A 24,260-nucleotide genomic window follows, 5' to 3' on the forward strand; every position below is an offset into this window, starting at 1 on the left:
AGGTATAAATTGGATTTGAACGGTTTCCAAGCATCCCACAATTGCTTGGTGGCGACTCCGAACATCTCTAACATCGTTTCGAAACCCTTGTTGAGACGAGACTGACCGATCTAAAGCGATCCGGTCGAATGCATTTTTACGCCACCGAGCGTGGCTTTCAGACTGTTGCACGTGCACGGATTGGCTTGGCATTGCGGGTGGCCTATGTCCACAGATTGACGACTCCGCTTGGGAAAACTAGGACACTTATGTCTTTGTGATCCCTAGATTAGGAGACGCGAATGAGGTCTTGGTTGAAATGCATTAATTGATATTACGGTCATAAGTCGGGTTCCTTGTCCGGGCCCAAAACCTAATCTTTATCAACCAATTGGCTCGTCCCGTCAGCATGAGTTTTCTCATCCCCGCGCTTGGAATCCCGATTGAGTCAAGCATACCATTGACGTTACACATTATTGTTTCGTCGAAGAGCATTTGTTTCCTTCGTGCACGAGGCTAGGGCATCCTCCTTACACATTTTGTTTGGATTGTTATCCCTCTCGAAAATCGGGGATTGATCGCTTGGTGTGTAACCCACCCTTTTAAGCCAAAACCCGTGTCAGCATTATGCATAATATAATGAACTGCGAGTTCTTATGTGCTATGTGATCATAAGTCCTTCTATGTCATTTCAAAACTTTCAAAACACCATTTTTGCGCCGTTATAATGGCCATTTCAAACCTCGATCTTTCGCCGACCGTTGCGCACCTTTTTTGGCCGTCGTAATGACGATTTTCAAACCTGATTTTTTACAACCATTTCAAAAGCACACCTTTTGAGGCCGTCGTAATGACGATTTTCAAACCTGGTTTTCTACAACCATTTCAAAAAGCACGCCCTTTTAGGCCATCTTAATGACGATTTTCAAACCTGGTTTTCTACAACCATTTCAAAAAGTACGCCTTTTTAGGTCGTCATAATGACAAGTTTCAAACCCGGTTTTCTCCAACCATTTCAAAAGCACGTGTTTTTAGGCCGTCGTAATGGCGATTTTCAACCTGGTTTTCTACAACCATTTCAAAAACACCTTTTTAGGCCGTTATAATCGCCACGTCAAGACACGGATTTTAACCTGTCTCGCGCTGACACGATGGCTCTTTCAAACCCCGAAAATGACACACACCCTTTTTCGAGGCTTTTTAAATCTTGAGGACTGCACACCGTTCTTGGGACCACAACCTTTTCAAACCTTTCAAAACTCGATTTTCAAAGCACATGATTTTGAATTTCAAAAGCCGTCTTCGGAAATAGCATATTGTTTTCAGAGTCGCCGCAACTCAATTCAAACCGTCTTTTGAAAACAAACCTAAGATAAATTTTCAACTGACCGACTTTTTGAAGATCCCTACTCTTTGAAAGCCGTCCATAATGCGACAAATGAATCTTTTTGAAAATTTCTATTTTCGAAAATTCCAGTCGGCCATTCCAATTCCGCCTCATGTCTATCGAGACAAAGCAAACGTACTTATGTGTTTTTACTTATGAGTCGTCTCACCTCGAGTCTCGTTTAACGGCGTCACGCCCTTACAATTGAACGTGAGTCAAAGTTCCGTCAACACCGTCACAGTATAAATCGAGTTAGCACCGAGGCACCAAACACGGTTGCCCTCGTCTCATTGGGTCAAAAGTGTCTTTCTGTCTTTTGTGTGTCTGCGTTTGGTCGTTAAACCATGTCGTATTGGGATGTAACGTGAGCCATTTTCTTCGTCAGAGCCATGGCCCCATCTTCACCTTTGTCCAACACCAACGATGACAACAAAGATCTCACGACTCCTCAACTAGCCAGTATGTTCACTGCCCTTAAGGTCACCTTAGACCGTGTCGAGACCCGTATCAACACCTTGGAAAACACGGAAACCGGAGAATACAACACCCCGCCTTTGAACGAAACTGAGAAAAGGATCAAGCTTTTGGAAGAACAACTCTTAGCTCGTGGTAACAACATCCACCTTGAGAACAATCGAAGATTCGAACCCGTTGGGGATCAGCTGCTTGACAACTTTACCTTGACTGATGTACCCAAGTTCAAGGTAGTAGAGGACCCACTCAATCACATTTGGGCCTTTAAGGATTACATGTTTATCAAGAGAGTCAAACATGAACTTTTCACCCAGATCCTTCCGTCATCCCTGGGGCCAATTCCTCGCCAATGGTACTATTCCCTCGTCCTAAAGAGCATTACCACTTGGGACGAAGTCGCCATTGAATTTGCTAAACAATACGCTAACAACGTCGAAGTCCAAGCCAACACCCGCACTCTTGAGGTCCTGACTCAGAATGACAAAGAAGGGTTAACAGAATTCTTAACCCGTTGGAGGAGGGTAAGCACCCAATTAGTCAGTAAGCCGAGTGAATTAACTCTGATGGAGAATTTTGTCAACAATTTGCGTCCACTTTATGCCAACCCGCTGAGATATCAAAACATCAAAACCTTCCAGGATCTGCAAAACCTCGGAACCCGCATTGAAGACGACCTGCGCAAGGGCGTTCTAGCCAAAACCACAGGTAGAGGCTATCAGGGGTCTACATCAACTGGATCTCGTCCCTATGGTCAGACAAAAAAAAACGATGAGGTCAACCTCCTCGAACCAACCACGAAGAAAACTGAACGTCCTCAATGGGTATTCACAAACTTGGGAACAACCTATGCCAGCGCCCAAAAAAGACTCATGGACCAAGGGAAACTACAGCCAATCGGGCCCACTCTGGACTCGTCAGAGGCAAAGAAAACCCGCTTCTAGAATCCCAGCGCATACTGCCAATACCACCAGGGCAAAGGTCATGACACGGAAGCGTGCTTCAAGCTAAAGCACGACATTCAAGATATGATTTAGAAAGGGGAATTACCTTTATCTCCGCCAACAAAACCAAATAACAAGACAGACCTCTTGGGAATCCATGCCATCTCCGATGACGGGCCAACTCTGGATTGCTCACCCCGCATCCTCCCTATTGAAGACGAGGTGAATGCCTTGGAAAAGGACACCCGGGACGGGATGTTCATATTCAGCGTCGCAACCATGCTCACCATGTTCCAGCAGGCTGAAGAAGCCATAACCAGTCTCTCATAAAGAACCACCCGGCTTGAGGACGCCTATCACCGGCTGGTATTCAACCCGCCAACACCAACGCCACCCCCAAGGGAGGGTCCTCCAAGCACCCAAAACTCCCAGTTCTAGAAAGGATTGCTCTCGCAAGCATTCTCGCACGCACCCCACAATAATCAAACCCACAATAATCAACCCCACAAAAACTTACCCCACAAGAACGTCCCCTACAAAAACTCTCTGCCGAGAAATACCCCTCCAAGGTACCCTCGCGATCCCGAAATCAACGGTATATTGAGAGACGACGCAGAGGATGGCTACATTTCTTAGAGAAAAGGCAAACGGGCAAAAGAGATCGGTCACCATACCCGATCCGGACGCCCGTACCAGAATCGGAACTATTCAACAACTATTCCCACAATGAATGACCAAGTCGTCCCAGACGTGGACGTTCAACCCAGGGTTCCCGAGAACTCGATCCTTAAGCAACTACAAAAGGCCAAGGCCGAAATATCAATTTGGCAACTGATTCCTACATCCTTTGAACATCTGCAGGCTTTGCTACAAGCCTTGGGAAAGTTGACAGTTCCCTCTACCTCCTCCCAAGAAGAAGTGGTGGCACACATGACCAGGGATGTCCATGACTTGAACAACCCGATCATTTGCTCCGACGAAGATATCCTTCCGTTCGGAGCCAACCATAACTTGGCCCTTTACATCACTGTGCAGTGCCTAAAAGGGAACGTGCCTATGGTCCTAGTGGATGGCGGATCTGTGGTCAACGTCATTCCCCTCATGAAGGCTCATAAACTGGGTGTCAAGGAAGCTGGCTTGGTACCGACTAATCAAAAAGTACGTGCTTATGACGACACTCGTCGTAAGGTCGCAGGGCTCATCATCTTGACCATTGCAATAGGACCCCTGGAAAGACAAGCCAGTTTCCAAGTGGTCGACATCAACGCCTCTTTCAACACGCATCTAGGACGCCCCTGGATTCATGCGGCCAAGGCTGTCACTTCAACCCTTCATCAGAAAATCAGGGTCACTTTAAACGGGAAAATAATCACGATCCCTGCATCCCCAACAAAAGGCTATCATGAAAAAGGGAACAGCCTCTCAAGTCATTGAGGAGGACGACAACGAAATGTGGGGATTCCACGATGTGAATGCCTTAACCGATGAATCAACGCCCTTTGATTGGGACTCATACTCGAACCTCACAGTCAACCGCATCTTGATGCGCCAGGGTTATTTCCCGGGCCTACCTCTTAACCCACTGAAGAGCACCTTGCCTCCCATGAAACATGCCAAGGTCGCCAACATCCCCTTTGGCTAGGCTATGAACCGAACGATGAAGACATCCAGGAAATGGGTCTCCTAGAACGGAAGCGCAAAAAGCAATGAGTCATCCTCCGACCCTAACACTTGACTCTCAACGGCTACTTCATCCCCGAGGGAGAGTCCGAGCTCTACAACGGCTTTCCAGAGCCAATCTACGACCCCGTAGCAAAGATCAAACACCCGGGCGTAGAGGTCTTACAAGACTGCTACTTCATCCCCGACAACACCAAAGCCGCGTCAACCAAATCTGAATCAACCCCTTGTCTAGATGGGCAAGCCGTGAGTCTCCTCTTCGGAGAAGACAATATTAAATACCTCGACTATGAGGACATCATCAACATCGCTCTCAAAGACAACCAGTTCGATCCCACTGCCTTAATCTCTGATGCTGACCCAGAGAAAGCTACACAAGGCTGGAGGAAGACTGTCAAGTGGACCGATTGTGAGGACCGCATTCTCAAGATCACAACTGGAGAAGGCCTTATGTTCAAGGAGGGAAGTGAAGACGAGAAGAAGTCTAAGTGTGAGTGTGAGTTTGAGTCTGTCTTAGCTCCTAGCGCTCCTGATGTTCCGGTCAAAGTCCCCTTTCCACTGTTTTATCGCAAACTTGTGGCTGCCTCAGAGGATGAGTCAATAGGGTCACCCCCACTCCCGCAGAAGGTAGCAATTTGGAGCTTGTTCCAGGGGCCACCTCCTCTACTGTGTCGCCTCTGACTGCCCATGAGATGTCTGTCCTATCCGACCTTTTTGCTCAGGTCGACTTAATGAACGCTAAGTTTGCTTAGGACTCGTCTCAATTTAACTGCAATGGAATTCTGAACGAATATGAGGAATTTGACTTGAGTGACTACCCATCTCACCTAGCCAAAGATTTTGACAAACGAGAAGATATGACACCTATCATTGAGGAGACCGAACCCATCAAGGAAGGGACCGACAAAACACCTTAAGAACTTAGGATAGGGACCATCGTTGACCCCTCGGAAAGACAGCAGCTCGTCGACCTCTTACATGAACACAAGGACGTATTCGCATGGTCCTACAAAGACATGACTGGGATCGTTATAAAGATTTCAGAGCACAGGATACCCAATAAACCCGGAGCTAAACCCGTAAAGCAGAAGCTTCGCCGTATGCGCCCTGAAAATCGAGGAAGAGGTAGACAAACAATTCAAAGCCGGATTCATCAAAGTTTCCGAATACTCTGACTGGGTGGCCAACATAGTCCCTGTGCCCAAGAAAGACGGAAGAATTCAGGTTTGCGTTGACTTTAGAGACCTAACAAGGTAGGTTCAAAAGACGACTTCCCTCTGCCACATGTTGACATCTTGGTGGACAATACCTCCGAGCACGCCCTTTTATCATTCATGGACGGATATGCTGGGTACAACCAGATCAAAATGGCTGAGAAAGACATGCACAAGATTACATTCACTACACAGTAGGTTATATATTACTACACTGTCATGCCCTTCGGTCTCGTCAACACCGGAGCAACCTACCAAAGAACGGCCACCACGCTCCTACACGATATGATTCACAAGGAAGTGAAGGTATATGTCGATGACATTATCGTCAAATCAAAAGAGCGGGACGGCCACATCATCGCCCTTCGAAAATACCACATGAGACTAAATCCTCAGAAGTGCGCATTCGGGGTCACCTCTGGAAAACTCCTGGGACACGTCCTCAGCAAAAGAGGCATCGAAATTAATCCTACCAAAATCATAGCCCTTCAGCAAATGCCTCGGCCTAAGAACGAGAAGGAGATTCGGGGATTTCTCGGTCAAGTCCAATACATCAGCCGCTTCATAGCCAAGCTCACAACGATTTGTGAACCGACATTCAAGAAACTTCGCGCCTCCGATCACGCCGATTGGGACGAAGATTGTAAAAAAAACCTTTGACAGGATAAAGGAAATCTTATCGAAGCCTCTTGTCCTCATGCCACCTCAGCAAGGAATACCCTTATCTCTATACCTGACTGACACGGACACGACCATAGGAGGAATGTTAACACAAACAGTCGACGGCGAAGAACGAGCCATCTACTATGAAACGAGATACACCCAATTAGAAAAGACATGCCTTGCCCTGGTTTGGTCGAAAAGAAGCTGCGACATTATATGCTCAGCTACATGGTTCACATCTACTCCAAGATGGACCCCGTCAAATACATCTTCAAAAAACCCGTACTAAACGGAAGGCTGTCTAGGTGGACACTAATGCTATCCGAATTTGACCTCAAATTCGTACCCCTCAAGGTTATCAAGGGAAGGGCAGTCATCGATTTCCTAGCAGAAAACCCCGTCAACGACGATCCAACGACCGACGCATGGGACCTATACTTTGATGGTGCATCAAACCTGGAGGCTTTGGGGTAGGAATCCTTCTAATATCACCAGAAGGGGAACACGTTCCGATCTCAATCAAGCTAGACTTCGCCGTCATCAATAATGCCGCCGAATATGAAGCATGCCTTATCGGCCTACAAGCAGCCATAACACTTGGCATCAAAAAGTTGAGGGTCCACGACGATTCCTCACTCATCCTCAATCAGGTGTCTGGATCATGGAAAACCCAAAGCGACAGCTTGCCACCCTACCAAGCCAAAATCAATCAGGTGGCCAAATTCTTCGACCAAATCGACTATTTCGACTTGCCACAAGAGGAAAATCAATTTGCTGATGCCCTAGAAAAACTTGCCACGCTCGTCAACATACCCGGCGAAATGGCATCGATGCCCCTATGTGTCGAGAGAAGGAGTGAACCAGCTCACATCTGTGCCATCAACAACGACGAGGAAAGCCATGTCGAACCTTGGTACCAAGCCATCCTCAATTACAAAACCAAAAACGAATTCCCTCCCAACTCTGGTACAAGAAGACAAAGAGCCATCCGTCTACTTGCATCACAATTTGTGAAAAACCAACAACAACTATACAAAAGAACACCCCAGGGGATTCTTCTCCTTTGCATTGATCACCACAAAGTCAAAAAAGTCATGGGAGAGGTCCACGACGGAGAATGTGGCCCTCACATGTGCGCAATGATGCAAACCAGAAAAATCATGCGGTTAGGCTACTATTGGACCACCATGGAAGCCGATTGCAGAAATTACGTCAAACATTGCCACAATTGCCAAATCTTCGCCAACATACAACACATACCACCATCCCTTTTATACACCATGACATCACCCTGGCCTGTCTGGACCTGGGGCATCAACATCATTGGAAAAGTCAACCCGATAGGAACCAAAGGGCATTTCTTCGTCCTCGTTGCAATCGACTACTATACCAAATGGGTGGAAGCATAGTCCTATACAGTCTTGACCGCCAAACAACTGGCCAAGTTCATCCAGGATAACATCATCTGCAGATAAGGAGTACCCCATGAAATCATCAACGACTAAGGTTCCCACTTCTGGGCGGAAACACAAGCCTTGCTGGACAAGTAAAACATCAAACGACATCGATCTCCCCCTATCGTTCCCAAACCAACAAAGCGGTAGAGGCAGCAAAAACAACTCTTGTCACCATCATAAAAAAGATGCAGGACAATTATCGTGATTGGCCGAGCAAACTCCCATTCGCACTCTAGGGATACCGAACCTCCATTCGAACACCAACAGGAGCAACGCCCTTCTATCTAGCATACGATATGGAGACGGTACAACCGGTAGAGTTGGAAGTCCCATCTCTATGCATTATGCTGGAAAGCCAAGTTCCTAAGGCGGAATGGACCCGTCGAAGGTTCGAACAACTCACGCTTCTAGACGAACGGAGGCTAAACGCCTTGCACAACGTCCAACTATACCTACGACGTATACAACGGGCATTCAACAAAAAAGTCAAACCCAGAAACATCAAAGAAGGCGACTTGGTCCTCAAGCCAGTTCGAAAACCGTTATCCATCGATTCGAGGGGGAAATTCAAACCCAATTGGGCCGGGCCATAGCTGGTCAAGAAAATACTTTCGGGGGACACAGTGAGATTGAGTGACCTAGACGGGGAGGATTTCACAAACCCGACAAACCTAGACCAACTCAAGAAATACTACCGTTGAACCCTAGTAATCACAAACCTTTCCCTAGTTTCACAACTAGTGACCACGATATCCCTCTCAAGTCAATTCCTCAAAGCGTTCTAATTTGAAATTGCATGTTTTATCGAGTCTAAGTTACAGCACCTTGCCATGTTTCAAACAACCTTTGATCTGTCAAAGGTAACATCCATTTGTACTTAAACCAAAAAAATCTGAACTACGAGCACGGTTTGATTTCACCTCTTCTGGTGGATACGTAGGCAGTCCTTTCTTACACAAGAAGGATACAAACACAACACCCAAACAAAATTAACAAAACATTCGAACTACGAGCATGGTTTGATTTCACCTCTTCAGGTGGATACGTAGGCAGTCCTTTCCTACACAAGAAGGATACAACCATCCCCATACACAAAAAATAAAAATCACCCATACCAACTCCAAGAAAAAGGGAGAAAGCATTCCCTTTTCTCAAAAAAAAAAAAGTCTTTCTCCCTCCCCACAAAAAATCCCCTTCGCAGGTGCAATGTTTAGGATAATTCAAACCGAATTACCTTTGCAAGATGGATGGAAGAAACAACGAGCGTTCACAACTTCTTTTACCACAAGTAATCCTCTTATTTAATTAATAATGAGAAGCATTACAAACTTGACAACAAATAAAGCTAAGCGAGTCCACCACTTGCCCAGCTAGAGTGTCGACCAAGACATCTTACATAGTAATACTAGCACAAACATACACAATAAATAGCTAGTACAACATAATAAAAACAGACAAACACTTACAGCATAATAGTAAAACGAGTAATGAGGTCTTCACTCTTCCATTCTACCCTTACCTTTTTCCACGGGGGTACATCTTCCCCTTGTTCTTCTTGCTAGCCTGCCTAGCATGGACTTCCTCATCGGAACGGATCCTAAACGGATCTAAAACGGCGATGGCAGCCGGTCTTTTGCAACACCCCATACTCGGCCCAAGTCAAGCCCACACACGGCTCACCATCTCTTTGGGACCCAAGCTCCTCCTCTTTGGTGGTCTTACTACATTCGAGCTAACGTCATCGACAAAGTCGTCAATGAAAGCACGGTTGGCCTTGCCAATTTCCCTATACTTCAAGTCAACGACTTCGTCTTTGCGAAACTTGGACCTTTCTTCCATGGTTTGAGCTCTTGAACACTTGACATAAGCGGGAGTCACCCATATCGTGGAAACGGGGTTTGGTACCTCCAAAGTCGATGGAGTGGCCCACCACCTCTCGAAAATCTCCATAAGCCTTTCGGGATAGATAAAGGAAGCAACATTCAAACCCACCACCATCAAAGAACAAGAACAAGCGGCCGGAGTGGACAACCTCGTGAAGGACCTCAAGTGCCACCACTGCACCACCCAACGGATATGAGGACCACCCTCCTCCACCAATCTCGAGGACCAATAGGCCTCGGTGGACGTAAAACTGTCCGAATACAGCTTCTTTCTCATAGTAAGGTGACGGAAGGAGTAAGAAGAAATGTCAACCGAAGGCTCTACATACCTTAGCCTCTCCATGAGCCATACTTTGAGGATCCTTAGAGATCCAAACGAAGGAGCTTCTCCACAAGAGCCCTTCTTATCCAAAGCTTGGATGATCTCGCCAAGCACCAACCACGACGGATCCCACCCTTGCTCCATTTGCTCAACCACATGCACAAGGGTCATGCTACCATACCACCTTGACCCCTCCTTCTTCAAGGCATCGACAAGGAGGTACGCATGCACTAGGCAAAGGCAAGAGCCCTTCTCCTAGCCACCTCCGAGACATTAACATCCAACCGGTTTCAGAAAATGTTGATATCCACACCATGGGGAGCAAGGAGGAAGTTCACATGGCACGTCGACAAGCCCAACATTGAACGAAATGTATCTTTGTAACACAACCGAGCCGAAGGAAGCACCGGAGTAAAACCCGACCATGCTCCAATGGCACCCAATTCTTCGCCAAGAGGGCAAATTTCACCTTTTGGGAAAACGAAAACATGATGTTTCGGATCCCAAAACCGAGAGCATTCTTCAAGGAACGAGGATTGTACCTTAACCTGACGAAGCACCAACAATTTACCAGCTCCCATTACAATGAGTTGATACTTCTCGGGAGGCGACAAATCCCGACACCAATGTCGTAACCTATTTTCGAAAGTATCCATGAATTATTTTGTGGAAGAAGAAGAAAGGTTTTCGTAGAGATGTTTTTCATGTTTCGGATGATAAAACAATGAAGCACAAATATCCCTATTTATACAAAACAATCAGTGCGTTTTTTCCGAAAAATGGGGAAGCTCCCTTGCATCGCCCAAAAGCTCGCGTCTCTTTGGGCTGATTCTCAGGATTCGCACCTTGACTTGTCCCTATCAAGTTGTGCTTCTTCCTGACACATTGATTTTCTTGCGTTAAGGCTCGCGCCTCTTCAGGCCTATTGATACCCGTCGTTGTGAGTACCAAAAATAATATTTATATTTCCTATTAAGACTAACAGAAGCTAGTGGTAACGGGGTCGAACCACAGGGAGGCGAATGTAATTAATAATTGTCTAATTCTAGTCTAAGGTAACGAATGTGGGGGTTGAATTGATTTGGTCTATAGCTAATAGGCAATAAAAGACAATAAACTAAATAAACGGATAAAATAGATAAAAGAAGGGTACTAGGATGGTCAGTTCACTTATAGTTTCGGCGGCAGCATACTAAGTAGGTCTAAATCAACACATGAGGCGGGAAAACAAGAGGTCCTCTCGGTCCACTCTTAACAAGTAGCATCTTCCGATCTCGCTACAAGTCCCTAATATCACTAATACTGACTTTCGTCCTGAAAAGTGACTAACAACCTAAACTTTACCTATCTTTCGATCTCAGCATAGTTTAGTCATTTTAATTGATGGTCTAACAACTTTCCCTATCTTTCGATCTAATGGGTCAGTCAAATACTAAACATTTAACTAGTCACATGCATTCGATTCGTCAAACATAAGAATTAAATCAATTAAAACGAAGGTAACACCACACGTGGTCGGTCGATCGACCAGGTATGGCAGTCGATCGACCAACACGCGATTTCAGGCCACTATTCTAATGCCGCCTAATCCTACAGTTCCCCTACATCCTAGCATGATGGATTTAGCTACTCATGACTATGATGGAAATAACAATAATATTAAAGATTAAAACTACTGAATTCATGCTTGAATTAACGGAATAAAGGATTTGCATAAAGCGATAATTATGGCTTCGGGAAACTAACTAGCAATTTCTATACTATCAACGCAATAAAGATGAACTGAAAGAAGAATAGGGGAATACCGAAATTGCAGAGGAATTGTAACCGAAAGATTAAAAGCACGAACGAAAATCCGATGCGAAAATAATATTCCGAACCCTAATTATTTGATATTCTAGAACTGATAAAAAATGAATGTCACTGGATGATTATTCTAAATACCTAGCTTACGTTGTATAGAATACAACGTAGCTCTTATTTCCAAAAAACCTAAAATACAATGGGCTTCAAGTTACTCGATCTCTTAATTCTCGTCTGAGGTAGCGTCTTGGTCGATCGACTGCTGTGACTGGTCGATCAACTGGGCTATGCTGAACAGTAGCTACTGGAACCCGTGGGTTGGTCGATCGACCGAAGGCAGTGGTCGATCGACTGAAGTAGCTGACACTTGACTTCTAACTTCTCGTGGATTTGTCTTTTGGGCCTTGAAATGCGCACCAAGCTCGTTCCTTGAGTAAATAATTCACGTCAAATTCAATGCAAGGTACTCGGGGACGGATTAAGCTTGATTTCCGCTGGGTTCTTCACATTTCTGCAATAATGTACAAAAATACGGAAGTAGACGGAAATAAGGGAAAATGCAGCATAAACTACATAAATGAGCTCTAAAATGCGTGTAAAAAGGGATGTAAAACATCATATTAATGACACGCATCAAACTTCCCCAAACCAAACCCTTGCTTGTCCCCAAGCAAGAACAAGACTCGATCTAATGACCTAATGGAACGAGTTCAATCTCAGAGCGAATTGCAAACTGAATAGCCTAAACCATTTTAATGCAATAACCAACAATCAATTAGCGTATGAATCATGCAAATGAGTTATAAGGTCGTTAAGAACTGCTGAACCGTCAACTACAGAGACTTATCAATTTGGACTCTCACAGGTCGCTCAAATCACTCAAATAAGCACAGGTGAATAATGTAAAGATAGAAGGAAGTAATTTTGTTAGTGACACTCACCTAACTACGACCTATGAAAACATGCCTGCAATATAATATGAAAGTAATCTCTATGACCGTACATATGCATTCCAACCAACAAATGACCATGACACATGCCGAGGTATATATGGATATGTGAGGTATGGGTAAGAAGAGGCAAACAATTATGGAAAAGTGGAGGTACAGGTGATCAAGCTAGTACCAAAACGGAACCATATGACAACATCCAACTTCTTGCTCAAAATCAATCAACCAACTCCCCATAAGATACTAATGTAACATGGGAGCAAAAATCGCCATAAAATAAAGACTTGAATTATGCGAATTGATTCTTTTTCTTTTCTTTTCGGACTCCAGTCGATCGACCAAGTAGAGCAGTCGATCGACTGCATTGAACAGTACATCACTCTTTTTTTTCTTCTTTTTCGATTCATTTTTTTTCTATTTTTTTTTTTTCTTTCTTTCTTTCCTTTTTCCATCTTCCCAACACCATCTCAATCAAAGAGCAAATGCCACCAAAAACATAGTAACAATCCCAAAACTAGACTACTAGCTTGACAAGGGCAGGCTAAATGTAGGACGTAGTTAACGGGACAAAAAGGCTATTTTTGGCAGTGTGGAGCTTATGGGCAAAATGAGAAAAGAGAAACTCTACCACATGTGTCAACAAACCACAAACCGAATGCATACAGGTATTAAGCAGATTAAGTTCATATTTATGCACATTTATGTAACATGTCTCATAAGGAGTAACTACTCACAATCCTAGATAAACTGGTCATAGATGTCACCAGTTATAGGCTCTAAAACTCAGAAAATGATGTAGTTTGCCAAAAATTTAAGTCAAGTCTAAGGATTCAGCGATAAATTAACGAAAACTCGTAGATATGCATATGTGATTCTACTAATAATATGTTAATTAGCAAGGCTTAGGCGTAAACAGCCGCAAATGCAATGTCATCATTAAAATACTACCGTTCCGACTCGACCTATATGCTAAAATAAACATGCATTTTTTTTGAATTTGTTGTGAAATTTTTCAATTTTTTTGAAATTTTTGTATATAAAGAAATAAAGAACAATGCGAAACAAAAATGTAAACGTGAATGCAAGCAAATGATATGCGACGCAAAATCCTTCCCCAAACCAAATCACACAATGTCCCCATTGTGCAAAATCATGTAATGAAAGAAAAGAGAAATGGGAATTTGCGATAAATAAATTAAAAAGACATGAAGAAGAGACAAGGAAACTCACAAGACTTTAAGCGCAACAAAAGGAAACCTCCCCAAACCAGCGTGAGCTAGGAGGTTTCAGTAGCCAGTGGTGCTACTAGTAAGTACCTGAAAAGACAGAAATACCACGCATAAAACCGAGAAAGAAATTTTGAAGCGATATTATGTGCAAAATTAAGAGAATGGAAGAAATCAGAAGTGAGTCGGAAAATAAAGTGGAGTAGAAAACTCCCTCAATTCCGCAAATCGACCAAACACAGCAGGGGAAAGGTCGTAAACAGGTACAGCAGCGACAACGATCGATCGACCATATCAGGCAGTCGATCAACCAGACTGAACAGGAACAGAAGCTCCTGGAAGTCGCACCTCAGTCGATCGACTATGGTAGGCGGTCGATCGACTGGAAATACTGCTGTAATTTTCTGATTTCTTTAAATTAGCTCGAGAACTTGAGCTAATATGGTCTATACACCTGCAAACGCACATAATACGCGCCCAAAATTGCGCAAAAACACAAAGCAAAAGTCTAAAGTGCTTAAAATCCTAAGCAAACTTATGAAATGTGAAGTCTCGCGCACACAAAAGCAATAAAAAGAGAGTCTAACAAAAGCAAATAAAAGAAAGTTTTTGATAAAGCATTTGATCAACTAATAGTTGATCAAGAACGGCCACGGTATGGCCCACTTGGTCGGCTTCTGGCTACAAGAGGTAGACTTAACGGTCCTCATCTTCTCAGCCACACCCTTCTCGACTTCAACATCCGTAGAGCTCAACAGATTAACACTTTCATCATCTCCCCAATCAATGACCTCCTCTAGCTCGTCAGAATCCAAGTCAGACTCTCTCACTCTGACTGGCTCATCTTCAAGTTCCTCATCAGTGCCATAGCTAAGGCATCCTAGACCACCCCTTGAAATGATGGACTCCTTCACAGCTGGAGCAACATGCGGCTCTTCCTTCCCCAAACCAGACCCTGAAATATCTAAAATAGTAGAATCGTCCTCCACTTTGCTCCCAGTCTGGGGCAAAGGTGTCACAACAGGAGTAGGAATAGAGACAGGCATATCAGGAAGTATAAAATAAGATTTCTTTTCAGAAACCGTATTGCAAGTGACAGGCCACATGGGGTCTTTCTTCCTAGCTGTATAGGCAAAGACAATGGAATGCTTCCCCACTTTGAAGGTCAGGGTACCCGAACCGACATCAATAACTGCACCAGCAGTGTGCAGAAATGGTCTACCTAGTATGATAGGTATGTGTGCATCTTCGGGCATATCAAGCACAACGAAGTCAACAAGGAAGAAAAACTTCCCTATTTGCACAGGGATGTCCTCTAAGACTTCTATTGGCTGGACCGCAGAACGATCAGCCATCTATACTGTCATATCGGTGACTGCAAACCTATTCAACTTTAACTTCCTAGCAAGACTCAAGGGCATTACACTAATACTGGCTCCTAGGTCACATAAGGCTTTTTCAATAGGAAAGGTGCCAATATTACATGGGACAGAAAAACTACCTGGGTCTTCTAGCTTAAGGGGTGCAGTATGGGACAAATAAGAGCATGTCTCCTCAGTTAATGCGACAGTATGCACAGTTTCAAGTGACTTCTTTTTAGACAGTAATTGCTTCATAAATTTCATGTAAGCAGGCACTTGATTAACTAATTCTAGGAAAGGTACTTGTACGTTTAGACTACGAACAACATTTTCAAATTTATTGAAAGATACCTGTTCCTTCGTCGGCACTAATCTCTCTGGATAAGGGGCTGTAAGAAGCAACTTATCCCTCTCCTCTAAACCTCTCATGCCGGCATCGGTGGACTTAGGCTGAAAGTCCACTACCTTCTCTTTGTTGTAGCTTGACCCTTCTTCAGACCGTCTCAAATGTGAACCATTAATTGACATAGGGTCGTACTTCGGAACCGGAACGGACCCATCAGCAGTCGGGTTTGACCTCAATATTTTTGGGGCAGTCGTACCCCGAAACAAGTGATCCCTCAAGTTATCGGGCATCGGAGGACGAAAAGGTTCACTATCAGCAGCATTCTCAGTCGATCGACCATGTTGCTCAGTCGATCGACTGAGTTCTACAGTTCCAGAAGCTGTTTCCTTGCGCGCTTCAGTCGATCGACCGGGTGTATCAATCGATCGACTGATATACCTGGTAGACGCCTTTTTCTTTCCACTGTTCGTTCCAGCTTTCCTTTGACTCGGTTTCGCCTCATCTTTTGCAGCAGGGTCCTCGACCATGACGGGCCCCTCAAGGGTAGACCCACTCCTCAAAGTGATGGCATTAAGGGTCTCTTTTTGGTCCGTCTGAGTTGGTAAATGTCCCGGAGCTCGAGTTGTATTCTTGCTAGCCAATTGAGCAATTTGGCTCTCTAGCATCTTCATCCCAGCCTCTCTAGCTTGAGACTCTTTCAGCAACAAGTTCTTTAACTCAGTAAAATCGGAACCTTGTGATCGCTGCTGCTGCTGTGGGACATACGGAGGCTTTTGGTACTGCTGCTGCTTATGAGGGGGCACATAAGTCTGCTGCTGCTGCTGCTGTGGAGGTTGAGTCGGATTCAGGACATTTTGGCTACTCCACCTCAAGTTCGGGTGGACATTCGGCTCATAATAGGTGTTTGTCTGCCTATAATGTTGAAAGGCAGCACAAGACTCAAAGGGACTAGGACAATTTTCTGAAACATGTCCCTCAGCTCCACACCTTTTAAAGACGAAAGGACCATCTGAAGCAGCATTCACATGGTAAATCCCTCCTTTAGAAGCTCCTCCCAACTCGTACTTATCAAATCTTGCCGTGAGAGCCTCTAATGCAGCCACAGAAGGAGATTCAGCACTTCTCCTTTGATTCCCCCTGGAATTCCCATACTTAGCTTTATGGGTGGCTAAGTAATCAATGATCTTCCACCCCTTAGTCTCTCCCATATTCTCCTGGAATCGGCCACTAGCTGCAGCATCCAAGATAGCCCTCTGATCGTCATACAGCCCATTATAGAACTGATTGCATAGACTCCACTTTTCGAACCCATGGTGCGGAATAGTTCGCACCAGCTTATTGAAACGGACCCATGCTTCATGAAAGTTCTCGTCAGGCCCCTGTTTAAAGCTCGTGATCTGAGCTCTAATGGCATTGGTCTTCGAGGCAGAAAAATACTTCTTGTAAAACGCCAAGGCCAACGAATTCCAGTCAGTTATCCCACTGGCAGCTCGATCCAGGTCTCTATACCACTCCCTTGCAGCATCACGAAGAGAGAATATAAACATGGTCTCCTTCACCTGGTCCTGTGTCACACCGGTTGGTGGGGGTATGGAACATCAATAATCAATAAATGTCTCCATGTGCTTAGCTGCATCTTCATTCGCAGCTCCCCCAAACTGGTTTATCTCAACCAAGTTGATATAGGACGGCTTCGGCTCGAATTTCCGGTCCGTCCCTGGTAAAGCAAATCCCTTATAGAGATTCGCAGCTGTCGGCTCAGAGTGACTGGCAATAGTTGCTTCTTCAGCCATTTCTAGAAAGTCTGGAGAAGTGACTGTCTCAGCCGATGAATTAGAAACTGGAGATGAAGGTGGATCCTCCTCAAATAGAGCATTCTCGTAGTAACTAGACAGTACTCGGCTCTTCCTCCTCGTCGGCAATATCCTAGATGATCGCCTCAACTCACGCAGGGTCTTTTCAATCTCAGGATTGATCGGTAGTAGTTCACCACCCTGTGACCTGCGCATAAGATGAAACTACAAGAAGAAAATGAGAATAGTTTAAGGAACGAATGTCCCTTAAACTAAGAAACAGACTAAAATAAAACAACTAAAAATTAGAACAATTGCCTCGCCGGCAACGGCGCCAAAATTTGATACCGTCGTTTTGTATCAAAATTAAATTTATAATTTCAAACTAAAACTATAGCTAGTGATAGTAAGGGTCGGACCACAGAGAGACAAGATCAATTTTGTTTGCTATTTTCAGTCTATAAAAGTAACAATTAAATGAGGGTTTTGAATTTGGTTGATTCTATTGACAAATTGCTAAATATGAAATTTCTCAACAAGATAAAAGAGAGACCGGGAACTTCGGTTCACCACGGCTAAGGTCAGGTCAAAAAGGTAGTAGAGGTCCTATCATACGGTCTTAGGAAATATGAGCAAGCCTTTATTTTTGTTTCCCCGACAACGGCGCCAAAATTTGATACCCGTCGTTGTGAGTACCAAAAATAATATTTATATTTCCTATTAAGACTAACAAAAGCTAGTGGTAACAGGGTCGAACCACAGGGAGGCGAATGTAATTAATAATTGTCTAATTCTAGTCTAAGGTAACAAATGTGGGGGTTGAATTAATTTGGTCTATAGCTAATAGGCAATAAAAGACAATAAACTAAATAAACGGATAAAACAGATAAGAGAAGGGTACTAGGATGGTCGGTTCACTTATAGTTTCGGCGGCAGCATACTAAGTAGGTCTAAATCAACACATGAGGCGGGAAAACAAGAGGTCCTCTCGGTCCACTCTTAACAAGTAGCATCTTCCGATCTCGCTACAAGTCCCTAATATCACTAATACTGACTTTCGTCCTGAAAAGTGACTAACAACCTAAACTTTACCTATCTTTCGATCTCAGCATAGTTTAGTCATTTTAATTGATGGTCTAACAACTTTCCCTATCTTTCGATCTAATGGGTCAGTCAAATACTAAACATTTAACTAGTCGCATGCATTCGATTCGTCAAACATAACAATTAAATCAATTAAAACGAAGGTAACACCTCACGTGGTCGGTCGATCGACCAGGTATGGCGGTCGTTCGACCAACACGCGATTTCAGGCCACTATTCTAATGCCGCCTAATCCTACAGTTCCCCTACATCCTAGCACGATGGATTTAGCTACTCATGACTATGATGGAAATAACAATAATATTAAAGATTAAAACTACTGAATTCATGCTTGAATTAACGGAATAAAGGATTTGCATAAAGCGATAATTATGGCTTCGGGAAACTAACTAGCAATTTCTATACTATCAACGTAATAAAGATATACTGAAATAAGAATAAGGGAATACCGAAATTGCAGAGGAATTGTAACCGAAAGATTAAAAGCACGAACGAAAATCCGATGCGAAAATAATATTCCGAACCCTAATTATTTGATATTCTAGAACTGATAAAAACTTAATGTCACTGGATGATTATTCTAAATACCTAGCTTACGTTATATAGAATACAACGTAGCTCTTATTTCCAAAAAACCTAAAACACAATGGGCTTCAAGTTACTCGATCTCTTAATTCTCGTCTGAGGTAGCGGCTTGGTCGATCGACTGCTGTGACTGGTCGATCGACTGGGCTATGCTGAACAATAGCTACTGGAACCCGTGGGTTGGTCGATCGACCGAAGGCAGTGGTCGATCGACTGAAGTAGCTGACACTTGACTTCTAACTTCTCGTGGATTTGTCTTTTGGGCCTTGAAATGCGCACCAAGCTTGTTCCTTGAGTAAATACTTCACGTCAAATGCAATGCAAGGTACTCGGGGACGGATTTAGCTTGATTTCCGCTGGGTTCTTCACATTTCTGCAATAATGTACAAAAATACGGAAGTAGACGGAAATAGGGGGAAATGCAGCATAAACTACATAAATGAGCTCTGAAATGCGTGTAAAAAGGGATGTAAAACATCATATAAATGACACGCATCAAACTTCCCCAAACCAAACCCTTGCTTGTCCCCAAGCAAGAACAAGACTCGATCTAGTGACCTAATGGAACGATTTCAATCTCAGAGCGAATTGCAAACTAAATAGCCTAAACCATTTTAATGCAATAACTAACAATCAATTAGCGTATGAATCATGCAAACGAGTTATAAGGTCGTTAAGAACTGCTGAACCGTCAACTACAGAGACTTATCAATTTGGACTCCCACGGGTCGCTCAAATCACTCAAATAAGCACAGGTGAATAATGTAAAGATAGAAGGAAGTAATTTTGTTAGTGACACTCACCTAACTACGACCTATGAAAACATGCCTGCAATATAATATGAAAGTAATCTCTATGACCGTACATATGCATTCCAACCAACAAATGACCATGACACATGCCGAGATATATATGGATATGTGAGGTATGGGTAAGAAGAGGCAAACAATTATGGGAAAGTGGAGGTACAGGTGATCAAGCTAGTACCAAAACGGAACCATATGGCAACATCCAACTTCTTGCTTAAAATCAATCGAAAAGGTGCTATTAGCAAGCACAAATCTCACAATCTCCAATATAAAAGTAATCAACCAACTCGCCATAAGATACTAATGTAACATGGGAGAAAAATCGCCATAAAATAAAGACTTGAATTATGCGAATTGATTCTTTTTCTTTTCTTTCCGGACTCCAGTCGATCGACCAAGTAGAGCAGTCGATCGACTGCATTGAACAGTACAACACTCTTTTTTTTCTTCTTTTTCGATTCATTTTTTTCTATTCATTTTTTTTTCTTTCTTTCTTTCCTTTTTCCATCTTCCCAACACCATCTCAATCAAAGAGCAAATGCCACCAAAAACATAGTAACAATCCCAAAACTAGACTACTAGCTTGACAAGGGCAGGCTAATTGTAGGACGTAGTTAACGGGACAAAAAGGCTATTTTTGGCAGTGTGGAGCTTATGGGCAAAATGAGAAAAGGGAAACTCTACCACATGTGTCAACAAACCACAAACCGAATGCATACAGGTATTAAGCAGATTAAGTTCATATTTATGCACATTTATGTAACATGTCTCATAAGGAGTAACTACTCACAATCCTAGATAAACTGGTCATAGATGTCACCAGTTATAGGCTCTAAAACTCAGAAAATGATGTAGTTTGCCAAAAATTTAAGTCAAGTCTAAGGATTCAGCGATAAATTAACGAAAACTCGTAGATATGCATATGTGATTCTACTAATAATATGTTAATTAGCAAGGCTTAGGCGTAAACAGCCGCAAATGCAATGTCATCATTAAAATACTACCGTTCCGACTCGACCTATATGCTAAAATAAACATGCATTTTTTTTGAATTTGTTGTGAAATTTTTCAATTTTTTTGAAATTTTTGTATATAAAGAAATAAAGAACAATACGAAACAAAAATGTAAACGTGAATGTAAGCAAATGATATGCGACGCAAAACCCTTCCCCAAACCAAATCACACAATGTCCCCATTGTGCAAAATCATGTAATGAAAGAAAAGAGAAACGGGAATTTGCGATAAATAAATTAAAAAGACATGAAGAAGAGACAAGGAAACTCACAAGACTTAAAGCGCAGCAAAAGGAAACCTCCCCAAACCAGCGTGAGCTAGGAGGTTTCAGTAGCCAGTGGTGCTACTAGTAAGTACCTGAAAAGACAGAAATACCACGCATAAAACCGAGAAAGCAATTTTGAAGCGATATTATGTGCAAAATTAAGAGAATGGAAGAAATCAGAAGTGAGTCGGAAAATAAAGTGGAGTAGAAAACTCCCTCAATTCCGCAAATCGACCAAACACAACAGGGGAAAGGTCGTAAACAGATACAGCAGCGACAACAGTCGATCGACCATACTAGGCAGTCGATCGACCAGACTGAACAGGAAGAGAAGCTCCTGGAAGTCGCACCTCAGTCGATCGACCATGGTAGGCGGTCGATCGACTAAAAATACTGCTGTAATTTTCTGATTTCTTTAAATTAGCTCGAGAACTTGAGCTAATATGGTCTATAAACCTGCAAACGCACATAATACGCGCCCAAAATTGCGCAAAAACCCAAAGCAAAAGTCTAAAGTGCTTAAAATCCTAAGCAAACTTATGAAATGCGAAGTCTCGCGCACACAAAAGCAATAAAAAGAGAGTCTAACAAAAGCAAATAAAAGAAAGTTTTTGATAAAGCATTTGATCAACTAATAGTTGATCAAGAACGGCCACGGTATGGCCCACTTGGTCGGCTTCTGGCTACAAGAGGTAGCCTCAACGGTCCTCATCTTCTCAGCCACACCCTTCTCGACTTCAACATCTGTAGAGCCCAACGGATCAACACTTTCATCATCTCCCCAATCAATGACCTCCTCTAGCTCGTCAGAATCTAAGTCAGACTCTCTCACTCTGACTGGCTCATCTTCAAGTTCCTCATCAGTGCCATAGCTAAGGCATCCTAGACCACCCCTTGAAACGATGGACTCCTTCACAGCTGGAGCAACATGCAGCTCTTCCTTCCCCAAACCAGGACTCAAAATATCTAAAACAAAGAGAATCGTCCTCCACTTTGCTCCCGATGCAGGGGCGGAGGTGTCACAACAGGAGTAGGAATAGAGACAGGCATATCAGGAAGTATAAAATAAGATTTCTTTTCAGAAACCGTATTGCAAGTGACAGGCCACATGGGGTCTTTCTTCCTAGCTGTATGGGCAAAGAAAATGGAATGCTTCCCCACTTTTAAGGTCAGGGTACCCGAACCGACATCAATAACTGCACCAGTAGTGTGCAGAAATGGTCTACCTAGTATGATAGGTATGTGTGCATCTTCAGGCATATCAAGCACAACGAAGTCAACAGGGAAGAAAAACTTCCCTATTTGCACAGGGATGTCCTCTAAGACTCCTATTGGGTGGACCGCGAACGATCGGCCATCTCAGATCTGTCATATCATATCGGTGATCGCAAACCAATTCAACTTTAACTTCCTAGCAAGACTCAAGGGCATTACACTAATACTGGCTCCTAGGTCACATAAGGCTTTTTCAATAGGAAAGGTGCCAATATTACATGGGACAGAAAAAAACTACCTGGTCTTCTAGCTTAAGGGGTGCGAGATGGGACAAATAAGAGCATGTCTCCTCGCTTAATGCGACAAAGATGCACGATTTCAAGTGACTTCTTTTTAGACAGTAATTGCTTCATAAATTTCATGTAAGCAGGCACTTGATTAACTAATTCTAGGAAAGGTACTTGTACGTTTAGACTACGAATAACATTTTCAAATTTATTGAAAGATACCTGTTCCTTCGTCGGCACTAATCTCTCTGGATAAGGGGCTGTAAGAAGCAACTTAGCCCTCTCCTCTAAATCTCTCATGCCGGCATCGGTGGACTTAGGCTGAAAGTCCACTACCTTCTCTTTGTTGTAGCTTGACCCTTCTTCAGACCGTCTCAAATGTGAACCATTAATTGACATAGGGTCGTACTTCAGAACCGGAACGGACTCATCAGCAGTCGGGTCTGACCTCAATATTTTTGGGGCAGTCGTACCCCGAAACAAGTGATCCCTCAAGTTATCGGGCATCGGAGGACGAAAAGGTTCACTATCAGCAGCATTCTCAGTCAATTGACCATGTTGCTCAGTCGATCGACTGAGTTCTACAGTTCCAGAAGCTGTTTCCTTGCGCGCTTCAGTCGATCGACTAATATACCTGGTAGACGCCTTTTTCTTTTCACTGTTCGTTCCAGCTTTCCTTTGACTCGGTTTCGCCTCATCTTTTGCAGCAGGGTCCTCGACCATGACGGGCCCGTCAAGGGTAGAACCACTCCTCAAAGTGATGGCATTAAGGGTCTCTTTTTGGTCCGTCTGAGTTGGTAAGTGTCCCGGAGCTCGAGTTGTATTCTTGCTAGCCAATTGAGCAATTTGGCTCTCTAGCATCTTCATCCCAGCCTCTCTAGCTTGAGACTCTTTCAGCAACAAGTTCTTTAACTCAGTAAAATCGGAACCTTGTGATTGCTGATGCTGCTGTGGGACATACGGAGGCTTTTGGTACTGCTGCTGCTTATGAGGGGGCACATAAGTCTGCTGTTGCTGCTGCTGTGGAGGTTGAGTCGGATTCAGGACATTTTGGCTACTCCACCTCAAGTTCGGGTGGACATTCGGCTCATAATAGGTGTTTGTCTGCCTATAATGTTGAAAGGCAACACAAGACTCAAAGGGACTAGGACAATTTTCTGAAACATGTCCCTCAGCTCCACACCGTTTACAGACGAAAGGACCGTCTGAAACAACATTCACATGGTAAATCCCTCCTTTAGAAGCTCCTCCCAACTCGTACTTATCAAATCTTGCCGTGAGAGCCTCTAATGCAGCTACAGAAGGAGATTCAGCACTTCTCCTTTGATTCCCCCTGGAATTCCCATACTCAGCTTTATGGGTGGCTAAGTCATCAATGATCTTCCACCCCTTAGTCTCTCCCATATTCTCCTGGAATCGGCCACTAGCTGTTGCATCCAAGATAGCCCTCTGATCGTCATACAGCCCATTATAGAACTGATTGCATAGACTCCACTTTTCG

The 24,260-nt window shown here is 43.7% G+C and overlaps 1 protein-coding gene across 1 annotated transcript; it reads left to right on the top strand.

The window, feature by feature from the left end:
- Positions 1–3,711: 3,711 nt before the first annotated feature.
- LOC141614135 (uncharacterized) lies at positions 3,712–4,215 on the top strand. The gene has a single exon (XM_074432891.1). It carries the CDS (start codon positions 3,712–3,714, stop codon positions 4,213–4,215), a length of 504 nt encoding a protein of 167 aa, XP_074288992.1.
- Positions 4,216–24,260: the final 20,045 nt, after the last annotated feature.

This window comes from Silene latifolia, chromosome 11 (genome assembly GCF_048544455.1).
Source record: "Silene latifolia isolate original U9 population chromosome 11, ASM4854445v1, whole genome shotgun sequence".
NCBI classification, from domain to species: Eukaryota; Viridiplantae; Streptophyta; class Magnoliopsida; order Caryophyllales; family Caryophyllaceae; genus Silene; species Silene latifolia.

Coding starts and splice junctions, on each gene's coding strand:
- LOC141614135 (XM_074432891.1), top strand. CDS start 3,712: ATGACCAGGGATGTCCATGACTTGAACAACCCGATCATTTGCTCCGAC.